The following is a 23,957-nucleotide window of genomic DNA, read 5'->3' on the forward strand; positions in this document are numbered from 1 at the left end:
CCCACGACTACCCATGAAACTAGACCCACCCACCACGAAGACCCACCACTACTAGAAAAGTGCCGTTTTCCGACGGAAAAAATTCCTTGGAAACACCCTATTTTCCGTCGGAAATAGGGTTTCCGACGGAATTCCGTCGGAATATGTCGTCGGAAAACACTTTGTAGGAAAATAGCATTTTCGGACGAAATTTCCGTCGGAAACACATTTCCGACGAAATTTCCGACGGAAATCATGCATCGGAAGACAAATTGGGGCCCGGAAACGTCCGTCGTAAATTTCCGACGGAAAACAAATCCGTCGGAAACTTCTGCCAAAAAAAAATAAAAAAAAAACCCACACCACCACCCACCACCACTTCCAACCCCCACTGCCACCCCACAAGCCAAAAAAAAAAAAAAAAAACCCACCCCACACCACCACCCACCACCACGTCCAACCCCCACTGCCACCCTACAAGCCAAAAAAAAAAAAAAAAACCCACCCTACACCACCACCCACCACGTCCAACCCTAACCCACCCACCACCACGACCCTAACCCAATTAACCAGATCTACCACCACCTTAACCCATTTAACCCTAACCTATTTAACTATAACCCATAAAACCCACCACATCCGACCACCGACACCACCGATCCTATCCCAGACCCAACCACATACCACCACCGACCTTAAACCACCACCATACACAACCACCGACACCATCAACACAACAAAATCGTAAATTAACCCACAAAAAACGAAAAGCACCCAAAAAAACGAAAATTTACACAACAAAATCAACACAAAAACTCAAAGCATACCTTAATTCGACATAATAAACCTCGAAATTGGGTTTAGAAGGCCAAATTCGACCACAAAAACTCTAGATCTAGAGTTTTTGTGGTCGAATTTGGCTTAAAAACCTTTGTTTTCTTCGTGAGGAGAGAGAAAGGGCGAAATTGGAGGAATATTATTGTTGATGTTGATGCCGGCGATGGTGTGTTGATGTTGGTGTTGTTCGTTGTTCGTGGTGTTGTTGTTGGTGTTGTCCGTGGGAGGTAAAGAGGGGAAAGAAGAGGAGAGAGAAGGGGGAAGGAGAAGACGAACAGGAGAGAGAAGAGGGGGAGAACGAAGAGGAAAGAGAAGAGGAGAGAGGAAGGAGAAGAGAAGAGGAGAGAGGAAGGAGAAGACGAAGGGGAGAGAAGGAGAAGTGGAAAGAGAAGGAGAAGGGGGAAAAAAGAAGGAGTGGAGGCGGAAGAAAGGGGTAAGGTGTTAGGGTTTTAAAAAAAAATTTCCTTTTTTTTTAATTAGATTCCGACGGAAAATTCCGTCGGAAAGTTCCGACGGATTTTTAATCCGTCGGAAATTGTACTTTCCGACGGAATTTCCGTCGGAAAAGTCATATATTCCGACGGATTTATTTTCCGACGGATTTCCGACAGAATTATTGAATTCGTCGGAAATATCCGACGGAAAAAAAATCCATCGGAAATTTCGTTTTTTCCGACGGAATAATGGGTCCGTCGGAAGCAGTCCGTCGATATTAAGCTGTTTTCTTATAGTGCACCCCCCACAAACTCACGCCACCCCACAAACCCAGATTCCAAACCCGTAATTTCGAGACCATCTTTCCAAATCTGAATTGATTGTCCTTCTTCTTCAATTCATGAAAAGTGGTTAAAGGAGGAAAGAAAAAGTTAATGTTGAAGAGGACAAAGATGTAGATATTAGATCATGGAGAGGAAGAGGAAGAAGATGATGAAAGAGGAGAGAGAAAGATAATGGGGAAGATGATGAAGATGAATGATTTTGATGAAATTGAAGAAGGGTGAGGGATGAATAATTCTGATGAAATTGAAGAAGGGTGAGGGAGATGATGAAGATGAATGATTTTTGGTGAGAATGCAAAAATGATTTAATAATCAGATTCGTTAGGTAAAGAGTTAAATCAAGTTAGTGATTTAATCAAATGTCTAAGTTGTTTAAGTAAGGGTAATATGGTCATTTTGTTGACAAAAAGTTACTAAAATTGGAAAGAAAAAAATTTGTTGCAGTTGCACATAATAGGTAGCTTCCCAAAATGGCAAATGTTGTAAATAACTGTTAACGAAGGTAGTATTTTTTTCTAAAAAAACTTATAATATGATTTGGTGGGCTACAAATTGAAAGTGACATTAGTGTACTTTCATGTCTCACCATTGGGAAATTAGATCACATGAGTTGCTAAATTAAGAAGTGGGTTGGGTATAACCATGGGAGGTTAAAAAAAAAATAAAATAAAAAAAAATAAATAAAACTCATTTTGTATTTCAATACTCAAAGTTGAGTCTCACCATTGAAGATGGTCTAAGAAGGGAGTTGGCGTGAAGAACCCCAAAGAATAAAGCATATACTTATCTAATGCCTTTTAATCTCGCAATTCTATCATATGATGAGTAATGTGATGAAGATATCTGTAGGGAATATTTCAAGCATTATGATAACCCCAAACTTGAACCCCACTGTGATCATACACTTAAGTACGGTGGCGTTCCAAAGGGAAAGACAAAGAGCAAAAAAAGTCGCCAACAAGTTTTAGGAACTTGTAAACCTAAAAGACAATCCAAAAGGACCATCAACTACTCCATAAGGTCTTGAACCAAACAGGGTCCGGGGATGAGGGTACGAATCCAATCTACAAAAGAAAGGACCCGCCCTATAAAATAGGCCTCTACTTTGTTCTGCTCGTATTCATGTGCGCTTTTCGAATAACATACAAACATTATATTAATCCTACCCTGTTTATCTATGTTGGTTGAATATTAATGCACAAATAATACTATTATTGGCGATCACTTGTATTAAAATCATATTAGCCTAAACCAAATTAATAATTATCTTATTAAGCGTGATTTCAAGTACAAATTTCCTTTAAACCTGCATAAAAGGTGTGATCAAGCAATAACAATAAAATATATCAAGCAACATAATAAATCAATAACAATAATAATAATGATGATAATAACATGATAAGGCATAATAAAGCTTAATAATAATAGCAAGATCCTAGGCATGATACTAACAAGATTAATAACAAATCCTAGCATGTCACTAAGCAATAAAGATCAAAGTTTAACCTAACATGGTAACTTGATATTAGAAAGATTAAAGGCACCCTAAACATGATACTAGAAAGCATAAAATAACATCCTAACATGATACTAGGAATCATAAACAATAATAAGCATGCAATCTACATTGTGAAAGAAATAGAGAGTAAGCTAATCTACTTACCTTGAAGCCTCGTACCTCGTTCTAATAACAAAATACACAAGTTAGTAAACTTCAATGAAAATAATAAACAATAATTAAAGAATCAAATTGAAATCAGATTAAATAAAGTTTTGACTAGTTTTGGACCAAACCCTCAGAAATTATCAAACCTTGCACGTCTAGGGCGAAGGCAACTTCGAACTTGGCTAGATGACTCTAAGTCTTGTGTATGTGGAATATTGTTTGTGAAAAACTAGTTTAGAAAAAGAGGGAGAGAGAAAGCATATATTGCTCAAGAGAGAAAAGAAAGAATTAAGGATGAGAATTGATTATGATTGATGATTCTGAAAACAGGAGTTCGGACGCTATTTATAATGAAAATAATTTGGAAAATCACAGAATTTGATAAGGAATAAAACTCCACGCTGTCGCCAGAAATTAACTCTGTCGCGACTCGACAATGTCTGTCGGGAGGCGACAAGGTCTGTCGCGCGGCGACAAAGTCTGTCGCGTGGCGACAGACTTGTCGTTTGGCGACAGCCTGTATTAGCGCGTTTTTCTTCACGCGGAATCCGATCTTTAATCAACTTGATCTACGAAATCCGTACAGAAGATAAAATACGTATTTTTAAGATAACAAAACAATATTTTATTCCATAAAAATCTTTAAAAGATAATTAATTATTAAACTTAGAATTAAAAAGAACTTTCTAGAAACTTCTAGAAAACTATAATTAATCCTAATAATTTTAGGAATAATAATTAATATTGGGCCCTCCTCTAGATCATTGGGCCGTATTAAAATAAATCACCGGGCCCAGTTTAGTATTTTGGTCATAACTTCCTCAATATTCATCGGAATTGGGCTTATAATATATCGTTGGAAAGGTCTTTTCGAGCCCCATCCATCTACACCATTATCAGACCCTTATCACGGACCAAAATAAACTGAAATGGACGTTTTTCAAATAAATAAGGTCATTTTCAAAAACAAAGAGAGAAGAATTTAATTAAAACTAAACCGCAACATTTGACTTTCGAATCACTTTCACCTAATTCGATAATAACACAACGCACAAGGCATTCATCACTGGGTTTGGTTTTGGGGAGACACAAATGGGTGTCTACAAAAGCCCCCACTTTGACTGAGTTTGAAGAAACTTATGTTTCGAAAAACGAGAGTCAAAGTATCGATAGGGACGGAGAATGATTCAAAATGTTCTGCAATTCCAAATCATTCTTATAACACCGATACCTGCAAACTAATCATTAGTTAAAACAGATAAAAGAGTTAAGAAACGCGTATCTTGCACCGTCGAGCACACGTCTCTGGAGGTAACCGTTTCGCTGTTGCTTTTGTTGTTGTTTGTGACAACCTCCACTGTGCCTCGTGAACGCCATCCTTGAAGATAACCATATGTCGTCGCCTTCAATATTCTTGGTGACAATCCTCCACAGTATTTCGGGAACATCATCGAAAATAATTGTATGTCGTCATCTCCTGGGTGTGGCCATACGTCGCCACAGCAGTATGTCGCCGCTATAGACAATCTCTTCTTTACCTTGAGGGACCGCCGAAGGTGGCCTTGCTTCGCCATCTCCACCATTTGTGACACTACCTCGTCACGACCGTACTTTGCCGCTAAACAATTTCCCTTTATGTTGAGACATTGCCAAAGAATCACTTTACCTATTGACCCTTAATATCATTATTTATCATTATTTTTATATTTGTGCCGGTACTTTGGTGCTTTTGCCTTTGTGAACCATTACTTTGGTGCGTTTATTGAACCAATATTTCGGTGCCTTGAACCATTATTTCGGTGCCTTATTTATTGAACCATTATTTCGGTGCCTTATTATGAGCCAATACTTAGGCGCTTTAAGCTAAAGTGAGACGATCTTTCATCAAGTCGATCACTTAGTGCATTTTGCTCAAGCTGACTAAATCATGTCAATTGCTTAAAGGTGCTAACTGGCGTACTAAGGAACCCAAATTTCTGTAAAAAGTCCGCATAATCCAATATGGGGCCTCACATTCTGTCGCTACACTGGCGCATGCCAGAATCTTCTGTCGCCGCGATATCGTCCTGTCGCCAGGCGACAAACCTTGTCGTTTGGCCACAGATTTCTTTTCATTTCTACCGCTGCTGCTGCTGTTCATTGCTCGGTTTCGCTCCGAACTTTCAATTTGGTCGTTTCCATACAACCAAATCTGCTCAAATCTATTGGAAATTAAGGCTCTTCACCTGTGATTTACTGATCCATATAATTTTTGCTCAAACTCCTCTCATCTTGGAAGAATCTCATATATCTATATTCGCGGTTTTTTTTTCGAAAAAATCCGGGATTATTCTTGCTCGCTGGAATGTACCTGCATCTATATTTCAGACTATAGGACTTTGCTCATCTTTTATTATCTTAGGGTTGACCTAAGACTTAGTGTTGCTTGACTCATTGATTTGACATGACTTAACTCAAATCGTTTGACACATGTGTTAGACTCAACTCAATGTGATATGACACAACATGACTCAATGTACATGACTCGTGTGTGAACTTGACTCGATGTGTACATGACTCAAAAACAAAAATTTTCCGTCATTTTTGTGGAGGGTACCGACTTTCTCCGAAAAAAGAAAGACGCGAAAAAAACGAAGTGTTAAATGGTGCATGTTGAATGAGCTTAATCAAGTATATGCATTTGATACTATCCCTCAAGGTGCAAGGATTAATTCCTCCTAAACTATCTTAGTTGACTCAATTATGAAAGTATTTAGGTAACTTAGGCGCGGAGGCTAAGTACTTCATACTTTGATACAATGATGATTATAAGTGATGAGTGATGTGTGATTTTAATAAGGTATGCTTCAACGTTATGTTAAGAATTCATGACAAAGGGTTCCTAATTGGAAGTCTATTTGGTTATGTATCTGTGATGTGTGTGAAAGTGACACTAAAGTTAAGCTGCAAAGGCTAAGTGTATGGAAAAGTATTATTTTATAAGAATCAAATAATGATGACTCTTAGGCTAGGTAGGCTAATGATGTAAGGATCAAGCCCCCAAGTCTAGCTCTAAGTAAATAGGGATGAGCATTGGAAATCCCTTGATATGATCATGGTGTAAGTGTGTGAATGTGAAAATGAATGTATTTTTATTATGGCCGCACCTCAATATGAGGTTGCTTACGTATCCGTTAGGAATCAGGCCAAACGTAGCTCTAGCCGAACCTTGCACAAGTGTATGTATACCTCAAAAAGGTCTTTTTTTTAAGGGTTGTAACGTGGTTAGGCTAAAGGTTAGAGAAGAAGGGGATAAAGGCTCAAGACCCTAAATAAGCCCCCAAGGTGTGCAACCTTGCTTTTGAATCTTTGTATTTTTATGCTTGAGGTTTTTTCTCACTTTTGAGCTTTCTTTCTTTTTTTATTTTTTTGCTCTTTTCTTTTTTTGCTTTTGCATTTTTTTATTTTTATAAGTGTGGGCAATCCCGATCATGCGGTCTATCACTCACTTGGCATTCATGTTTCTCAGGCACGGTACCGAGTACTCGATAAGAGACGCAATCTGAGACATGTTCTTATCAAAGATATTTTTACGTCAAAGACATTGGAACACTTGCCCTTTTGTACACTTTTATTCATTATTTTTTTTGTATCATTTTTTATTTTGAGATCACTCAAGTTTTTCATATTTGAAACTTGTATAAGTTACACACCATCCCATCCCAAGGTTAAGTAGATGTGGGTTGTAAAATGAAAGGTCTATCGTTAGACGAGGCTCAAAGTGGTTTATCAAGAAAAGGATTATATATTTAAAGGGTGAGAGATATGATATGGATACAAGGGGTGCCTCAAATCATTGGTATACCTTGTGCTTAATTTGACCTTGATTTTTTATTTTTTTGATTTTTAATTTTTTATTTTATTTTATTTTATTTTTTTTTTTTTGACAATGCAATGCAATGATCATATTCAAGGAAATAAAATGCTCATTTTATTAAAAGGGAAAAAAGAAAAAACTTACAAAGTAAATCTAAGGAAAATGCAAGGTGCCTATGCTAGAATTTATTGGGGAAAGTAAAGAAGAAAAAAAAAAAGAAATAGAAGAAAGAGGTCACGAAATCTTGTCGTTGAAGCTCGCCTCTTGTCTTGTGCTTTATCATCACCCGGTCTTCTTGCCGACTGGAGGTATAGGAAGTTTGTTATTGTCGATCAAATATTGGATGGCCTCCTTTAGCTTCCAACAGCTCTCAGTAGTATGACCCCTACCTTGATGGTACTTACAATGTGCATCGGGATTCCAACTAGGTAATCTCTTTTCAAGTGCAGGATCTTGAATAGGTCCAATGGGAGTAATGAGCCCTTTAGTATGGAGTCGATTGAAGGCAATATCATAGCTCATCCCAATAGGAGTGAATTCTTTCCTTAATTCTTTCTTAGATTCTTGGTTATTTGTGGCTAAGACTTCATTGAGGTCAAAGGTACTAACATTGTTACTAGAGTAGGTGTTTTCAGAAGAAGAGGGATTGTCGTTCTTCTTTCCCTTCCAGCCACTGTGGTTACTATTGCTAGTAGCTTTTTGTTTTTCAAGGTCATCTTCAATCTCTATGCCTATGTCGTAGACTGCCTTGAAAGTGTTCAAGTTGTGTTGGTATCTCAAATGTTTCGAATACTTCTCTTGTAGATTCTTGATAAACAACCTCACAGCCTCCTTCTCAGTAGGGACTTCAATCATATTAGCGGAAGTTTCCCTCCACTTGTTGAAAACGGAAGTGAAGCTTTCATTTTCTTTTTGTCTTAGCATCTCAAGCTGTCTATGGTCAGTTTCAACTTGAATGTTACATTTATATCTATTGATGAAAGCATTTTTTATTTCTTCCCAATTGGAGATCTTTTCTTTGTCCGGAGAAAAGTACCATTGTTGACATATAGCTTCTAAAGACAAAGAAAATACATAGTGAAATGCTTTTCTATCTATACCTTTAATGTTCATTATAGTTTCAAAAGCTCTCAAATGAAAATAGGGATTATCCATAGCCTTGAACTTAGGGATGTCATTGGGATTGAACTTTTGTGGAAGAAGGTCCTTATCCACCGAGACCCCTTGGGAGCTAATCTCTTGAAATCTAAAGTCGTTGGACAGCTTGCCCAAGCTTTCCTGGATTAGGTCCATTTGTTTCTGTTTTTCAGGATTGCTTATTTGCAGTGATAAGTTTTGTAACATCTCGGCCAAGTTGGCTACCTGTCCCTTGACCTCATTGAGTTCTTCTTGACTAGCCATTGCCTTCTTAGCTTTCCTTTTCCTACCGATTGGTTTGTCAAAAAGTAAAACTTGAACAAAAGTGTTGTCCTTGATTAAACGCCCTTCTCTCCTTGACCAAGTACTGTAGAAAGGGAATTTAGGGATGAGTTTCATACCAATTATTTTGACTCAAGCTTTATTCAACATGCAATAGATGGGAAAAGATTATGGAAGAGTGAGAGGTATGATATGCATGGGGAAAGTATGTGGAGTGTAGGAAGAAGATGTAGATAAAAAAATATGGAAGAATTGGGAAAAGAATGGACCCCCAACTCAAATGACGGAAAAACGACTCATGCATGAACCTAATACATGGTCATGGCGACATGTACAAAGTGTGTGCTAAGACTAATGAGTGTAGGTGACATGTTAGGACTTGTGTCATGACCATGTGGCTAGACTATGTGACTAGACTCAAGTAAAGACTAAGTTAAGACTTCACGTATGTGCATTAAACTGGATAGGCTGTGGTATTTTAGTCATAACTTTTAATTTGTGACTCTGATTGGGACTAAACCAACGCCAAATTAAAGATAAAACTTGGGGCTACAGATCTATAGGTTGTACGGCTCGTGGTTCTTCCTAGAACTCCGGCTATGACCAAAACAAGTTGACGCATGTGCAGTATACGGGAATAAAAATCCGGGTTAACTTAAAGGAATTATGACTCGACTTTAGGCTTTTTCATTAGTTCAAATTAATTAATTAATTAATTAAACAAAGTCTTTGACTCTTAGTGTATGACCATGGGACTTTTAAATGCCTAAACTCAATTAAAGACTTGAACATGATTTGAAATATTAACAAACTGATTATTCCGATTAGTAGACTGTTAATTAGACTCGCCGTGGTGACTCAAGTAAGAAAACTGGACTGTCGCTAAAACAACAGAACTGTCGCCACCGTTTAGAGCCTGTCGCCAGACGAAAAAATTGTCGCCAGGCGACAGACACTAAACTGCAACGCCACAGTCCAAATTCCTGCGCCATTGCTGGAACATTAATCTGGACTGTTTCCAGTAATTTTACTCTAAATGGACATGCCTAAAGTCGTACTAAGTCGAATTGATTAAATTATTAGCCTTTAATTAATTCGAAATTAATTAATTGATTGATTAGACAAAGTCCTTTTAGTCATTAGTCAATTTATTAGTCTTTAACACAAGTCAAACAAACGGTTAACACACATATAATATATACAAACAAAGGCACAAGTAGTTCACATAGTCACAACATGATGAGTTTGCAACCTAACCATGGCTCTAGTTCTCTAAAGTTCGAGGATATGGGTTAAGTCAAAAAGGTCCATGGTTAAGAATCCATATGCATTATGATAACCCCAAACTTGAACCCCACTGTGATCATACACTTAAGTACGGTGGCGTTCCTAAGGGAAAGACAAAGAGCAAAAAAAGTCGCCAACAAGTTTTAGGAACTTGTAAACCTAAAAGACAATCCAAAAGGACCATCAACTACTCCATAAGGTCTTGAACCAAACAGGGTCCGGGGATGAGGGTACGAATCCAATCTACAAAAGAAAGGACCCGCCCTATAAAATAGGCCTCTACTTTGTTCTGCTCGTATTCATGTGCGCTTTTCGAATAACATACAAACATTATATTAATCCTACCCTGTTTATCTATGTTGGTTGAATATTAATGCACAAATAATACTATTATTGGCGATCACTTGTATTAAAATCATATTAGCCTAAACCAAATTAATAATTATCTTATTAAGCGTGATTTCAAGTACAAATTCCCTTTAAACCTGCATAAAAGGTGTGATCAAGCAATAACAATAAAATATATCAAGCAACATAATAAATCAATAACAATAATAATAATGATGATAATAACATGATAAGACATAATAAAGCTTAATAATAATAGCAAGATCCTAGGCATGATACTAACAAGATTAATAACAAATCCTAGCATGTCACTAAGCAATAAAGATCAAAGTTTAACCTAACATGGTAACTTGATATTAGAAAGATTAAAGGCACCCTAAATGATAAGTCCATAATGTACCATATTTTTAGTCCCTAATATTAGTCTTTTAGTCATTTTATTCTAGCTAATTTATAAAATTATCTATTTTTATTATTTTAGATATTATTTTAATTAGTATTTTATTTTATTGCTATTTTCATAATAAAAGGGTACTTAAAATTATGATGTGTGGTTTTGGTAGGAGAATAAGAAAGAGTATTGAGTGGGCTAGGAAAATTCAAGAAGCCCACTTGGAGCAAAAGGTACGTGCAACTACAAAATCAAGAACTAAGAAAAAGAGAAAATAAAAGGATAAGAAGAAAAGGGAGAAAGAGGTGCGTGAGTCTACCAGAAACTCACCACCATCATTATCAAGTTTCATCTTCAACAAATCTCCTCCGAATTTCATGCAAGATAAGAGAAGATGGATCTCTATCTGTTTTCCCTAATATATCTCTTTGATCCCGGATAACCTAGGTTGTTTCTGCTTATAAAAACCCCCAAATATTCCCTCTCAAAACACACAACTTAACCAGAAAATATTATCCGAGTGAGATAGTTCGATTGACTCTTAATTGGGCAATTGGAGTATAGAAGATAGCCATTGGAGGAGGGCTTAGTCTTGAGTCCAAGGTAGAACGAGAACGACGACAATTCGCGGGGTCGAATTCGGGTCTTGTACGATTGTTCTTGGGAGTATAGTTCATAAGTCTTCTTACTCAATTGTTCCATTTACTGTTATTTTGGATTGTTTTTGCTAAGATTGATTAATTACTTTTATTGGATTATTGGTGTGATGATTTGATTATTAATTTTATAATCTATTTGCATGGTTTATTTCAATTTACGGCTATTTGAATTTGCTAGGTATTAATTATTAATTTTGCAGTTCAGCTATGTTTGTTATCTTTCTATTGTTGGATTGTAAAGTATTGCTATCTATATGGTTTAGCTTAGTTTAAATTGTATAGAAGAGTAGTCCCTAATTTTAAATCGAGTCTGCGATTATGGTTTGGTTTAAGTTAGAGAGCAATTTCAATCTAAATAATCTGACATTTATGTGATCGGATTAGTTAGGACTAATGAGGTCTCCTAGTTATTAAGGCTGCCAAGACTAATTCATGCAAGTTGCGACCATATTTGTGTTAATTAGATTGGTTTAGAGTCAATTTCGGCTTAGTTCAAAATTGGTTTAAACTAAGGGAAGACAGGGAGTCTTTGTTACTAAAGTCTCTACAGTTAGTCTAGTAATTAAATTGATTAATTATGCAAGGCCGGTTAATTATAATCACCAATAGTTTAATTTGAGTAAATGTTATTAATGGAGTTGGTTAAGTATGTCGTCGATTGCATATAGTAGTTTAAATTCTATTTTTCATTATAGTACTAGTTGATTATTATCATTTAAACCCCCCCATCATATGTAAATAGTGTAAATAGTTATTGTATTTTACGAGTTATCTAAGTATAGTAGATTAACAATCTCTCCGTGGGATCGACCCTTGCTTGTCCTTTTTACTACTTGTAAAGATTTTTGAAGGTCTAAGTTAGGTAAATAACTTATTAATTTAATACGGTTAAACGACACGTATCAAATTTTGGCGCCGTTGCCGGGGAGATATATTTAATTTTCTTTGTACTTTATAGTTAACTCGGTTTTTGTTGTTTCTTTATTAATGCATATAATATCTTTATCTAGTATTATGTTCACGTAGTCATTGCTTTTGTGTACATAATTTTGTGGTTAGTGAGTTTGCATTATTTGCTTGTATACTATAGTTGTACAGATCTTCATTTAGATAATTGGGTTGCATGTTATGTTCAGCTTCTGCTTTAAGTACTCACATAACTTATTTTTGCAAGAATTAAACTTGTTATAATTTGCTAGAACCATTAGAACTTAATTATGAATGCTAAAACATGTTTAGTTGTACCTGGCAGAATAAGTTTAAAAGACTTCCTGATCATCTATATTTTTCGTTTGAGCTGCATTATTAATGATAATCTAAGGTCATGACGTGCATCAGTCTGGCAACATAATCTTGACAATTAGCTAGCTTAACATGTTGAATTTTGGAGCATGAGCATTCTGCCAATCTGTTGGATTACTAATCTGGTCATATTATTACTTTTCAGATGTTGAATTGTTGATTTGCTACTGAAATTTAGTATATTTACTGTCATATACATCACATTTAAAATTTCTTGTCTGAAGATCTGATCTCATTACTTCAGAACTGCGTAAGCTATAACTCTTGCTTAGTTAATAAATCTGACCAGAATATTATTGATAATTAGCAAGCATTAAGGTGCATGTATGACTAATCCTAAACTCAGGAAGACCACTTTGCTAAAAGTTTGTTGAAATGCTAAACTGATATATATCTACTTGAATAAAATTTGAGCAAAATCAGTTGTGAGAATTTGTACATGACAATCGATGATTTCATGAGATAGTTTGGTCAGGTTCATATAATTTCTTAGCTTATTTGATGCTTCTAAATTTCAGCATATTTAATGTCATAATTATTTGTAATCAAACATGTCTTGTTTGATCTGAATAACTGATATCAGCTTTTTATTTTGCCTATATTTTAGTTCTGACCAGAAACCTACGTTTATGCACTAATAACACAGACTCATCTCTCATTGATTTCTGTTTTCTATATAGGTGCATGTACGCGTACGATAAAGAAGCAAGACTTCAGCGCATAAGAGCGTACATAGACTTGATAAACGGAGCAAACCCAGAGGAGCTTCTGCATATTTTCAGTGCTGAACCAGCACTTGAAATAGAAGATCCATTGCCGATCAAATACAACCACATGGCAGAACAGACGCTGAAGGAGCTGGGAGCCCCTAAAACAGGAGAAGATCCTCTCTGCATTGTCTTTCCGGAGCTAGAGAATCCCCTCAAACTGAACTCAAGTTTCCTTAATCTTCTCCCTAAATTCTATGGGAACGCAGGTGAGAATCCTTATAGACATTTAAAAGAGTTTAAAGTTGTATGTTCTTCTATGAATCCCGAAGGAATAGAACAGGAACATATTAGATTGCATGCTTTTCCTTTTTCTTTGCAAGATCCTGCTAAAGAGTGGTTATATGAGCAACTTCCATCTAGTTCCATTAATTCTTGGGCAGAATTAGAAAAAGTTTTTCTTGAAAGATTCTTTTCTGCAAGTCGTATAGGTTCTATTAGGAAGGAAATTTGTGGAATTAGACAAAATAATAATGAGTCTTTATATGAGTATTGGCAACGTTTTAATAGGCTTTGTTCATCTTGTCCACAACATCAAATTAGTGATCAATTGCTAATTCAATACTTTTATGAGGGGTTGTCACCAAATGATAGGGGTATGATAGATGCATCTAGTGGGGGTGCATTAGTGGATAAAACACTAAGTCAAGCTAGAAAATTAATCTCTAATATGGCTCAAAACACACAGCAGTTTAGTACAAGAAATGATGTTAAAAGAGTAAATGAAATTGATATAAGTGGTATTCAGAATCAATTGCAAGAAAATTCTCAACAAATTGCTACTTTGACTACTCTTGTTTCTAAAATTGCTAGTAATGAGTCTAAATCTAGAGTTTGTGGTGTTTGTTCTGATTTTTCTCATGCTACTGATGAATGTCCTACTATACAGAGTGAAGATGTTAATGCCTTAGGGGGTTTTACTAGTCAACAAAATAGGAAGTATGATCCTTTCTCACATACTTATAATGAAGGTTGGAAAGACCACCCTAATCTAAGGTATGGAAATAGACCACAATTTCAACAGTTTAATCAATTTAAGCAACTTGGTCAACAAAACCCATCACCTAAACCTGCTAGCCCTTCATTAGAAGATTTGGTGAAACAGTTAGCAAACCAAATAGGACAGGTTCATGATCAAGGTGTTGAATATCAAAAGAAAACTGACATTCACTTACATCACATAGACACTCAGATAGGTCAAATAAGCAATACTCTCAGTAATTTGGAATCTCAACTCTCGAATAGACTTCCTTCTCAAACACTTGCCAATCCAAATGAACATGCTAAAGCTGTAACACTTAGGAGTGGTAAAGAGTTAGCAGAACCTAGAATGAAGAATAGAGCAGTACAGAAAGAAGTAGAAGTCAGACCTAAAGATATAGTTAGTGAGAGTAAGGATAAACATGATAAAGAGAGCGAGAAAGAACCTGCAGGGAAGAGTAATTCTGATGTGAATTTTGATGTTTCTCGTTTTAAAGATGTTCCCCCTTTCCCCTCTCGTTTTGCTAAGTCTAGGAAAGAAGCTATGGACAATGAAATTCTAGAGACTTTTAGGAAAATTGAAGTTAATATTCCTCTTCTTGATGCTATTAAGCAGGTACCACGCTATGCAAAGTTTCTTAAGGAACTTTGTACTAATAAGAGACAATTTCGCCCTTCTGAGAAGGTAAGTATGGGGGAAAATATTTCAGCAGTAATTCAAAAGAAACTTCCCCCTAAATGTAAGGATCCTGGCATGTTTTCTATTCCATGTAAAATTGGTAACTCTATTTTTGAAAGATGCATGCTAGATTTAGGTGCTTCAATCAATGTCATGCCTAAGTCTGTATATGATACTTTGAATGTTGGTCCTTTGTCTAAGACTAATGTGGTTATCCAACTAGCTGATAGATCTAATGCATTTCCCATGGGAGTTTTAGAAGATGTGCTTGTTCAAGTGAATGAATTAGTTTTTCCTGCTGATTTTTATGTGCTTGATATGGGTGATAAATCTGATAGCGTTCCTTTGTTGTTGGGACGTCCTTTTCTAAAGACTTCCAAGACTAAAATTGATGTTCATGAAGGTAATTTGACAATGGAATTTGATGGAGAACTGATAAAATTCAACATATTTGATGCTACGAAATACCCTAATGATGTCAATAATGTTTATTCTATAGATTCTTTTGATGCATGTGATTGGATGGCTCAGGATGTCTTTGATGAGTGGTGTGAAAATTTGTTTGAAAATGGTGTTTTTGGTGATATTGAAAAAACAGAATTGGTTGATTCTTTTGTAGCATCGTCTGATGTGATTGAATCTGATGTTTCTAATGGATGCACAAAATCTTTACCCTCTGTTGTGCCTAAATTGATTCCTTCTATTGTTAAGCCACCTGAATTAGAATTGAAACCCCTTCCCTCTAATCTGAAGTATGTTTATTTGGGTGATAATGAGACTCTACCTGTGATTATTTCAAGTTCTTTAAATCAATCTCAAGAGACTAGGTTATTGAATTTGCTTAAAAATCATAAGGAAGCCTTAGGATGGACTTTAGCTGACATAAAAGGCATTAGCCCCGCTATGTGCATGCATAAAATTTTTCTTGAAAAAGATGCTAAACCAACTAGAGAGGCTCAACGTAGATTGAATCCTTCAATGATGGAAGTAGTTAAAAAGGAAATTCTAAAGTGGTTAGATGCAGGAGTGATTTACCCTATTTCTGATTCCCAATGGGTAAGTCCAATTCATGTGGTACCTAAAAAGAGTGGAATAACTGTTGTAGAAAATAATGAAGGAGAGCTTGTCCCTACTAGAGTTTCTAATGGATGGAGAGTTTGTATCGACTATAGGAAACTTAATCAAGCTACTAGAAAAGATCATTTTCCCCTTCCATTTATTGATCAGATGTTAGAAAAACTTGCTGGACAATCTTATTTCTGTTTTCTAGATGGTTATTCAGGTTACACACAAGTACCCATTGCCCCTGAAGATCAAGATAAAACCACTTTTACTTGTCCTTTTGGTACATTTGCTTTTAGAAGAATGCCTTTTGGTTTATGCAATGCTCCTGGAACTTTTCAAAGATGCATGATGAGTATATTTTCTGATTTGATTCAACAAGATATGGAAGTGTTTATGGATGATTTTACTGTGTTTGGTGATTCGTTTGATAGATGTCTTCATGCTTTATCTCAAGTTTTGAAAAGATGTGTTGAAACTAACCTTGTTTTGAATTTTGAAAAATGTCATTTTATGGTTGAACAAGGTGTAGTTCTTGGTCATATTGTTAGTGCCAAGGGTCTAGAGGTTGATAAAGCTAAAATTGATGTCATTAGTTCTTTGCCTTATTCTACATGTGTTCGTGATGTTAGATCATTTTTAGGACATGCTGGCTATTATAGACGCTTTATCAAAAATTTCTCCAAGATTGCTTCACCTTTATGTGCATTGCTTGCTAAAGATGTTGTTTTTGACTTTAATGATGAATGCAAGAAAGCTTTTGATGATTTAAAAGACAAATTGACAAGTGCTCCTGTGATTAGACCCCCTGATTGGTCTTTGCCTTTTGAAATTATGTGTGATGCTAGTAATAAGGTTGTAGGAGCAGTTTTAGGGCAAAAGAAGGATAAAGAGTCTTATGTGATCCATTATGCTTCTAAATCACTAGATTATGCTCAATGCAATTACACTGTCACTGAAAAAGAGATGTATGCTGTTGTTTTTGCTTTAGAGAAGTTTAGGTCTTACTTACTTGGCACTCGCGTGATTGTTTATTCTGATCATGCAGCTCTTAAATATTTGTTAAAGAAAAGTCATTCAACACCTAAGTTGCTTAGGTGGATGCTTCTATTACAGGAATTTAACGTGGAAATTAGAGATAGAAAAGGTGTTGAAAACCCAGTTGCCGACCATCTAAGTAGAATTGTTCCCAGAGAGGATTGGCCTTTAATAACTGAATTTTTTCCTGATGAGCAGCTTGCATCTTTATATAGTGTTGACACTCCTTGGTATGCTGATATTGTTAACTATCTAGTGACTGGAACATTTCCCCCTACACTCACTAAAGCTCAAAAGAATAAGATTATATCTGATTCTAAATATTATATGTGGGATGATCCATATTTATGGAAATCATGTTCTGACCAAATGATTAGAAGATGTGTAGACAAACCTGAATATGCCTCTATTCTTACTTTTTGTCATAATTTTGAAAGTGGAGGACATTTTGGTCCTCAGAGGACTGCTCATAAGGTACTTGAATGTGGATTATATTGGCCTACTATTTACAAAGATGCATATTTGTTTTGTAAATCTTGTGAACGTTGCCAAAAGACTGGAAATCTGTCTAAAAGAAATGAAATGCCTCAATCTGGTATCCTTATTTGTGAAATATTTGATGTGTGGGGTATAGATTTTATGGGCCCCTTTCCTTCTTCTTTTGGTAAAGTTTACATTATTCTTGCTGTCGATTATGTATCTAAATGGGTAGAGGCAAAGGCTGTGATAACTGATGATGCTAAAACTGTTGTTAAGTTTGTTAAGAGTCATATTTTTAATAGATTTGGCATGCCTAAGGCTATCATAAGTGATAGAGGGACTCATTTTTGCAACAAAACCTTTGGTGCTCTTTTGGAAAAATATCATGTAACCCATAGACTTGCTACTGCATACCATCCTCAAACCAATGGGCAGGCTGAGGTTTCTAACAGGGAAATTAAATCAATTCTTGAGAAAATGGTTAATCCTAATAGGAAAGATTGGAGTCTTCGATTAGGTGATGCATTGTGGGCATATAGAACTGCATATAAAACTCCTTTAGATATGTCTCCATTTAGACTTGTTTTTGGTAAAGCATGTCACTTGCCCGTGGAAATTGAGCATAAGTCCTTTTGGGCAGTAAAGCAATGTAATTTAGACTACGACCTTGCTGGAAAAGAGAGGAAATTACAGTTGCTTGAGCTGGAAGAATTGAGGTTAGAGGCATATGAAAATGCCAAAATCTATAAAGACAAAACCAAAGCCTTCCATGATAAGAACATAGCTAGGAAATCATTTCAAGTTGGGCAAAAAGTGCTTCTTTTTAATGCTCGGTTGAAATTATTTCCAGGAAAATTGCAAACTAGATGGCTTAGTCCTTTTGTTGTTACTAATGTTTTTCCTCATGGTGCAGTAGAAATCAAAGATTTTGATACCAACAAAACTTTCAAGGTTAATGGTCATAGGTTAAAACCATTCTATGACCAAGCTTATGTGACCATGATTGAAGACTTATTCTTTGAACAAGCATGAAGGGAAGAATGTCGAGCCAACGACATAAACTAAAGGCGCTTCTTGGGAGGCAACCCAAGATTATTTTTCTGCACTTTCTTTCTTTCTTTAATAGTTCATGTTTTTGTGTGTTCTTTTTGTTCTGAAATTAGCACCAGCCTTACCCCATGTTGTTCTGGCAGATTGAACAAACAAATACAAAGGGTTAGACAGGACATTTCACTCCTTGATAAGACAAATGAACTGCTTGATGCTTCACCGTACTTCAAAGTTTAAAGTTTGCAAGTCTTCCAGAACATAACACAAACTTGGAGCTGATCCATAGCATTGAAACAGCTCACATGACCAGCTAAGTTTCTCTTTACCTTTCTTTCCTTTTGTTTTCATCGAGGACAATGAAAAGTTTAAGTGCGGGGGGATTGAATATTTGAAATTGATTTGGTTTTTGTGGAGAGAATGCTATTTGATTGGATATTTGGCTGTAAATGCATTGTAAAGAATAGCTCATTTTTGAGTGGATTGCTCCTAATTTAGAGGAGGTGATGTCGAATTTTAGAATAATAAGTTTGTTATTGCTAGTTTCATGAATAAATGAAGGAACTTTGGGTTAATCAGCAAATAAAAAATATAAAAAAAAAAAATGTCTCTTATTTATTGCATGTTGTGGATTACAGACATGAAAGATAGATTAAACCCCTCTTTGGTATGATTAGTAAAAGTTTTTGTTTCTCACTAATTATTTTATCATGTCTCAAAGCCTACCACTAACATCATCCAATATTGAGCCAATTTGAGCTTAAGTTTCTTATCATATAAACTCACAAATTAAATGTGCCTCTGTCCAAAAAACCATTGAAACACCTTTTTGGGATTAGTAGAGCATATTGTTAAATTGTGATGTAAAGTGGAATGGTGGGTGTCATTATTTGGTGGTTTTCTAATGAAAAGTTTCAGATTTGAAGGCTCTGCGTACCAATGTCTGGGTTAAAAAAAAAAAAAAAAAAAAAAAAAAAAAAAAAAAAAAAAAAAAAAGAGGTTCAAAACCCAGTTATGTACGTGTGATGTTTTTATCTCATGCTTAAACAGTTCGAGTAAGTAGATCCGTAGGGGTATCTTAAAACCTAGTGCCTTGGGCCAATTGGACCGGGAGTCACTGGTCGAACACTCGCTACAAGAACTGTTTGACAGAGACAAAACATTAAGAGTCTTGAGACTAAAAAAAGAAAAAAAAAAAAAAGTATGTTGGAGATGTGTGATAACTACGTATTAATGTGCTCTACTAGTCTCCACCTATACCATTACAAGCCCAAACATAGTTCCCACCTTCATTTTACCTTGTTCTTTTAACAAAAGTTCTAATGATCAGAGACATCTAATCAAATATCTAAAATAAAGGTGAGAAACGGAAATGATACGATGTCGGACATTGAGGGTGTTGAAATTTGTATAAATGTCAAATATATGGTCCATGCATGCTGGTGAGTGTTTAAATGCGTATGTTAGTTATATTTGCTGATTGATTCAAAGATTCCAAATAAGAGACTTTGTGGGTATGTTCTCACGTTAGAGGACTTGTTGCACATGCTAAGTGTAACCACGATTCCTACGACAGTGAGTTAGGTTTATTGCTTTTATAGGTTAGTTTTATTTAGTTTGCTCGAGGGCGATCAAAGTCTAAGTGTGGGGGAATTTGATAAGTGCATAATATACCATATTTTTAGTCCCTAATATTAGTCTTTTAGTCATTTTATTCTAGCTAATTTATGAAATTATCTATTTTTATTATTTTAGATATTATTTTAATTAGTATTTTATTTTATTGCTATTTTCATAATAAAAGGGTACTTAAAATTATGATGTGTGGTTTTGGTAGGAGAATAAGAAAGAGTATTGAGTGGGCTAGGAAAATTCAAGAAGCCCACTTGGAGCAAAAGGTACGTGCAACTACAAAATCAAGAACTAAGAAAAAGAGAAAATAAAAGGATAAGAAGAAAAGGGAGAAAGAGGTGAGTGAGTCTACCAGAAACTCACCACCATCATTATCAAGTTTCATCTTCAACAAATCTCCTCCGAATTTCATGCAAGATAAGAGAAGATGGATCTCTATCTGTTTTCCCTAATATATCTCTTTGATCCCGGATAACCTAGGTTGTTTCTGCTTATAAAAACCCCCAAATATTCCCTCTCAAAACACACAACTTAACCAGAAAATATTATCCGAGTGAGATAGTTCGATTGACTCTTAATTGGGCAATTGGAGTATAGAAGATAGCCATTGGAGGAGGGCTTAGTCTTGAGTCCAACGTAGAACGAGAACGACGACAATTCGCTGGGTCGAATTCGGGTCTTGTACGATTGTTCTTGGGAGTATAGTTCATAAGTCTTCTTACTCAATTGTTCCATTTACTGTTATTTTGGATTGTTTTTGCTAAGATTGATTAATTACTTTTATTAGATTATTGGTGTGATGATTTGATTATTAATTTTATAATCTATTTGCATGGTTTATTTCAATTTACGGCTATTTGAATTTGCTAGGTATTAATTATTAATTTTGCAGTTCAGCTATGTTTGTTATCTTTCTATTGTTGGATTGTAAAGTATTGCTATCTATATGGTTTAGCTTAGTTTAAATTGTATAGAAGAGTAGTCCCTAATTTTAAATCGAGTCTGCGATTATGGTTTGGTTTAAGTTAGAGAGCAATTTCAATCTAAATAATCTGACATTTATGTGATCGGATTAGTTAGGACTAATGAGGTCTCCTAGTTATTAAGGCTGCCAAGACTAATTCATGCAAGTTGCGACCATATATGTGTTAATTAGATTGGTTTAGAGTCAATTTCGGCTTAGTTCAAAATTGGTTTAAACTAAGGGAAGACAGGGAGTCTTTGTTACTAAAGTCTCTACAGTTAGTCTAGTAATTAAATTGATTAATTATGCAAGGCCGGTTAATTATAATCACCAATAGTTTAATTTGAGTAAATGTTATTAATGGAGTTGGTTAAGTATGTCGTCGATTGCATATAGTAGTTTAAATTCTATTTTTCATTATAGTACTAGTTGATTATTATCATTTAAACCCCCCCATCATATGTAAATAGTGTAAATAGTTATTGTATTTTACGAGTTATCTAAGTATAGTAGATTAACAATCTCTCCGTGGGATCGACCCTTGCTTGTCCTTTTTACTACTTGTAAAGATTTTTGAAGGTCTAAGTTAGGTAAATAACTTATTAATTTAATACGGTTAAACGACACGTATCACTAAACATGATACTAGAAAGCATAAAATAACATCCTAACATGATACTAGGAATCATAAACAATAATAAGCATGCAATCTACATTGTGAAAGAAATAGAGAGTAAGCTAATCTACTTACCTTGAAGCCTCGTACCTCGTTCCAATAACAAAATACACAAGTTAGTAAACTTCAATGAAAATAATAAACAATAAATAAAGAATCAAATTGAAATCAAATTAAATAAAGTTTTGACTAGTTTTGGACCAAACCCTCATAAATTATCAAACCTTGCACGTCTAGGGCGAAGGCAACTTCGAACTTGGCTAGATGACTCTAAGTCTTGTGTATGTGGAATACTGTTTGTGAAAAACTAGTTTAGAAAAAGAGGGAGAGAGAAAGCATATATTGCTCAAGAGAGAAAAGAGAGAATTAAGGATGAGAATTGAATATGATTGATGATTCTGAAAACAGGAGTTCGGACACTATTTATAATGAAAATAATCCGGAAAATCACAGAATTTGATAAGGAATAAAACTCCACGCTGTCGCCAGGAATTAACTCTGTCGCGACGCGACAATGTCTGTCGCGAGGCGACAGGGTCTGTCGCGCGGCGACAAAGTCTGTCGCGTGGCGACAGACTTGTCGTTTAGCGACAGCCTGTATTAGCGCGTTTTTCTTCACGCGGAATCCGATCTTTAATCAACTTGATCTACGGAATCCGTACAGAAGATAAAATACGTATTTTTAAGATAACAAAACAATATTTTATTCCAAATAAAAATCTTTAAAAGAAAATTAATTATTAAACTTAGAATTAAAAAGAACTTTCTAGAAACTTCTAGAAAACTATAATTAATCCTAATAATTTTAGGAATAATAATTAATATTGGGCCCTCCTCTAGATCATTGGGCCGTATTAAAATAAATCACCGGGCCCAGTTTAGTATTTTGGTCATAACTTCCTCAATATTCATCGGAATTGGGCTTATAATATATCGTTGGAAAGGTCTTTTCGAGCCCCATCCATCTACACCATTATCAGACCCTTATCACGGACCAAAATAAACTTAAATGGACGTTTTTCAAATAAATAAGGTCATTTTCAAAAACAGAGAGAGAAGAATTTAATTAAAACTAAACCGCAACATTTGACTTTCGAATCACTTTCACCTAATTCGATAATAACACAACGCACAAGGCATTCATCACTGGGTTTGGTTTTGGGGAGACACAAATGGGTGTCTACAATATCATATTCACAAAATAGAGTTTTGGCCAAGATAAATTCGCAAAATCAGTGGTTCATGGAATTGGGTATAAATATTGCCTGTATTTTTCCAATAAAAACACACAACTTAGCCAATATTTATACGAAGAGCGAAATAGTTCGAGTGACTCCATAATTGGGAAATTGGTGAAGAGAAGATAGCCATTGGAGGGCAGCTTAGTCTTAAATCCAAGGTAGAACAAGAACGAAGGTGGATTGCGGGTTCGAAGCCAGGTTTATTCGGATGTTCTTGGGAGTAAACTTCATAAGTCTTCTTCTTAACTTAATTGTTCCTTATTGCTTCTTGTTTGAAGTACTTTGCCAATTTGTTGAAATACTTTGATTGGATTATTGACATTATAGTATTAATTTTCGATTTAATGGGTATTTGAATTTTGTTTGTTCTTAATTATTAAATTTGCAATCTGACATTGATTGTTATCTTTCATGTTATTAGTTGTGAATTATTGCTATCTATATGGGTTGGCTCATATAGTGTAGTAGTATTTGATTAATTTTTTTATCAAGCCTACGATTATGGTCTAGTCTAAATTAGAGGGCAATTTCAATCTAATTAATCATATAGTGATTAGATTAGTTAGGACTAATGAGGTCTTCTAGTTTTTAATGCTTTTGTATCTAACTCATGCGAGATTTCTATTATTCGATTCAGCTTGAAAAAAAAGATCAAAAGTTGCGATATATTTGTCTTAGTTCGATTGGTTTTGTGTCAATTTCGGTTTAATCCTGAATTGGTTTCAAGTAAGGGAGATAGGGAGTCTTTGTTACTAGAGTCTGTAGAATTAGTCTAATCGTTAATTTTTTTTTTATTTTTTTTAAGGAAGTCTAATGGTTAAGTTGAGTAAATTTTCAGTGTCGGTCAATTATTATTATCAATAGTTA

General features: G+C 35.3%; 1 protein-coding gene across 1 annotated transcript; it reads left to right on the top strand.

The window, feature by feature from the left end:
• Positions 1–1,766: 1,766 nt before the first annotated feature.
• On the top strand, positions 1,767–15,472 carry LOC145594282 (uncharacterized; the record flags this gene model as incomplete). Its single annotated transcript, XM_081650616.1, has 2 exons — positions 1,767–1,813; positions 13,204–15,472. Coding segments are annotated over exons 1-2 (2,316 nt in total), but the record flags the coding sequence as incomplete, so codon positions are not given.
• Between the last annotated feature and the right edge of the window lie 8,485 nt (positions 15,473–23,957).

Source organism: Chenopodium album, chromosome 19, assembly GCF_948465745.1.
Source record: "Chenopodium album chromosome 19, dcCheAlbu1.1, whole genome shotgun sequence".
In the NCBI taxonomy this organism is placed as follows: Eukaryota; Viridiplantae; Streptophyta; class Magnoliopsida; order Caryophyllales; family Amaranthaceae; genus Chenopodium; species Chenopodium album.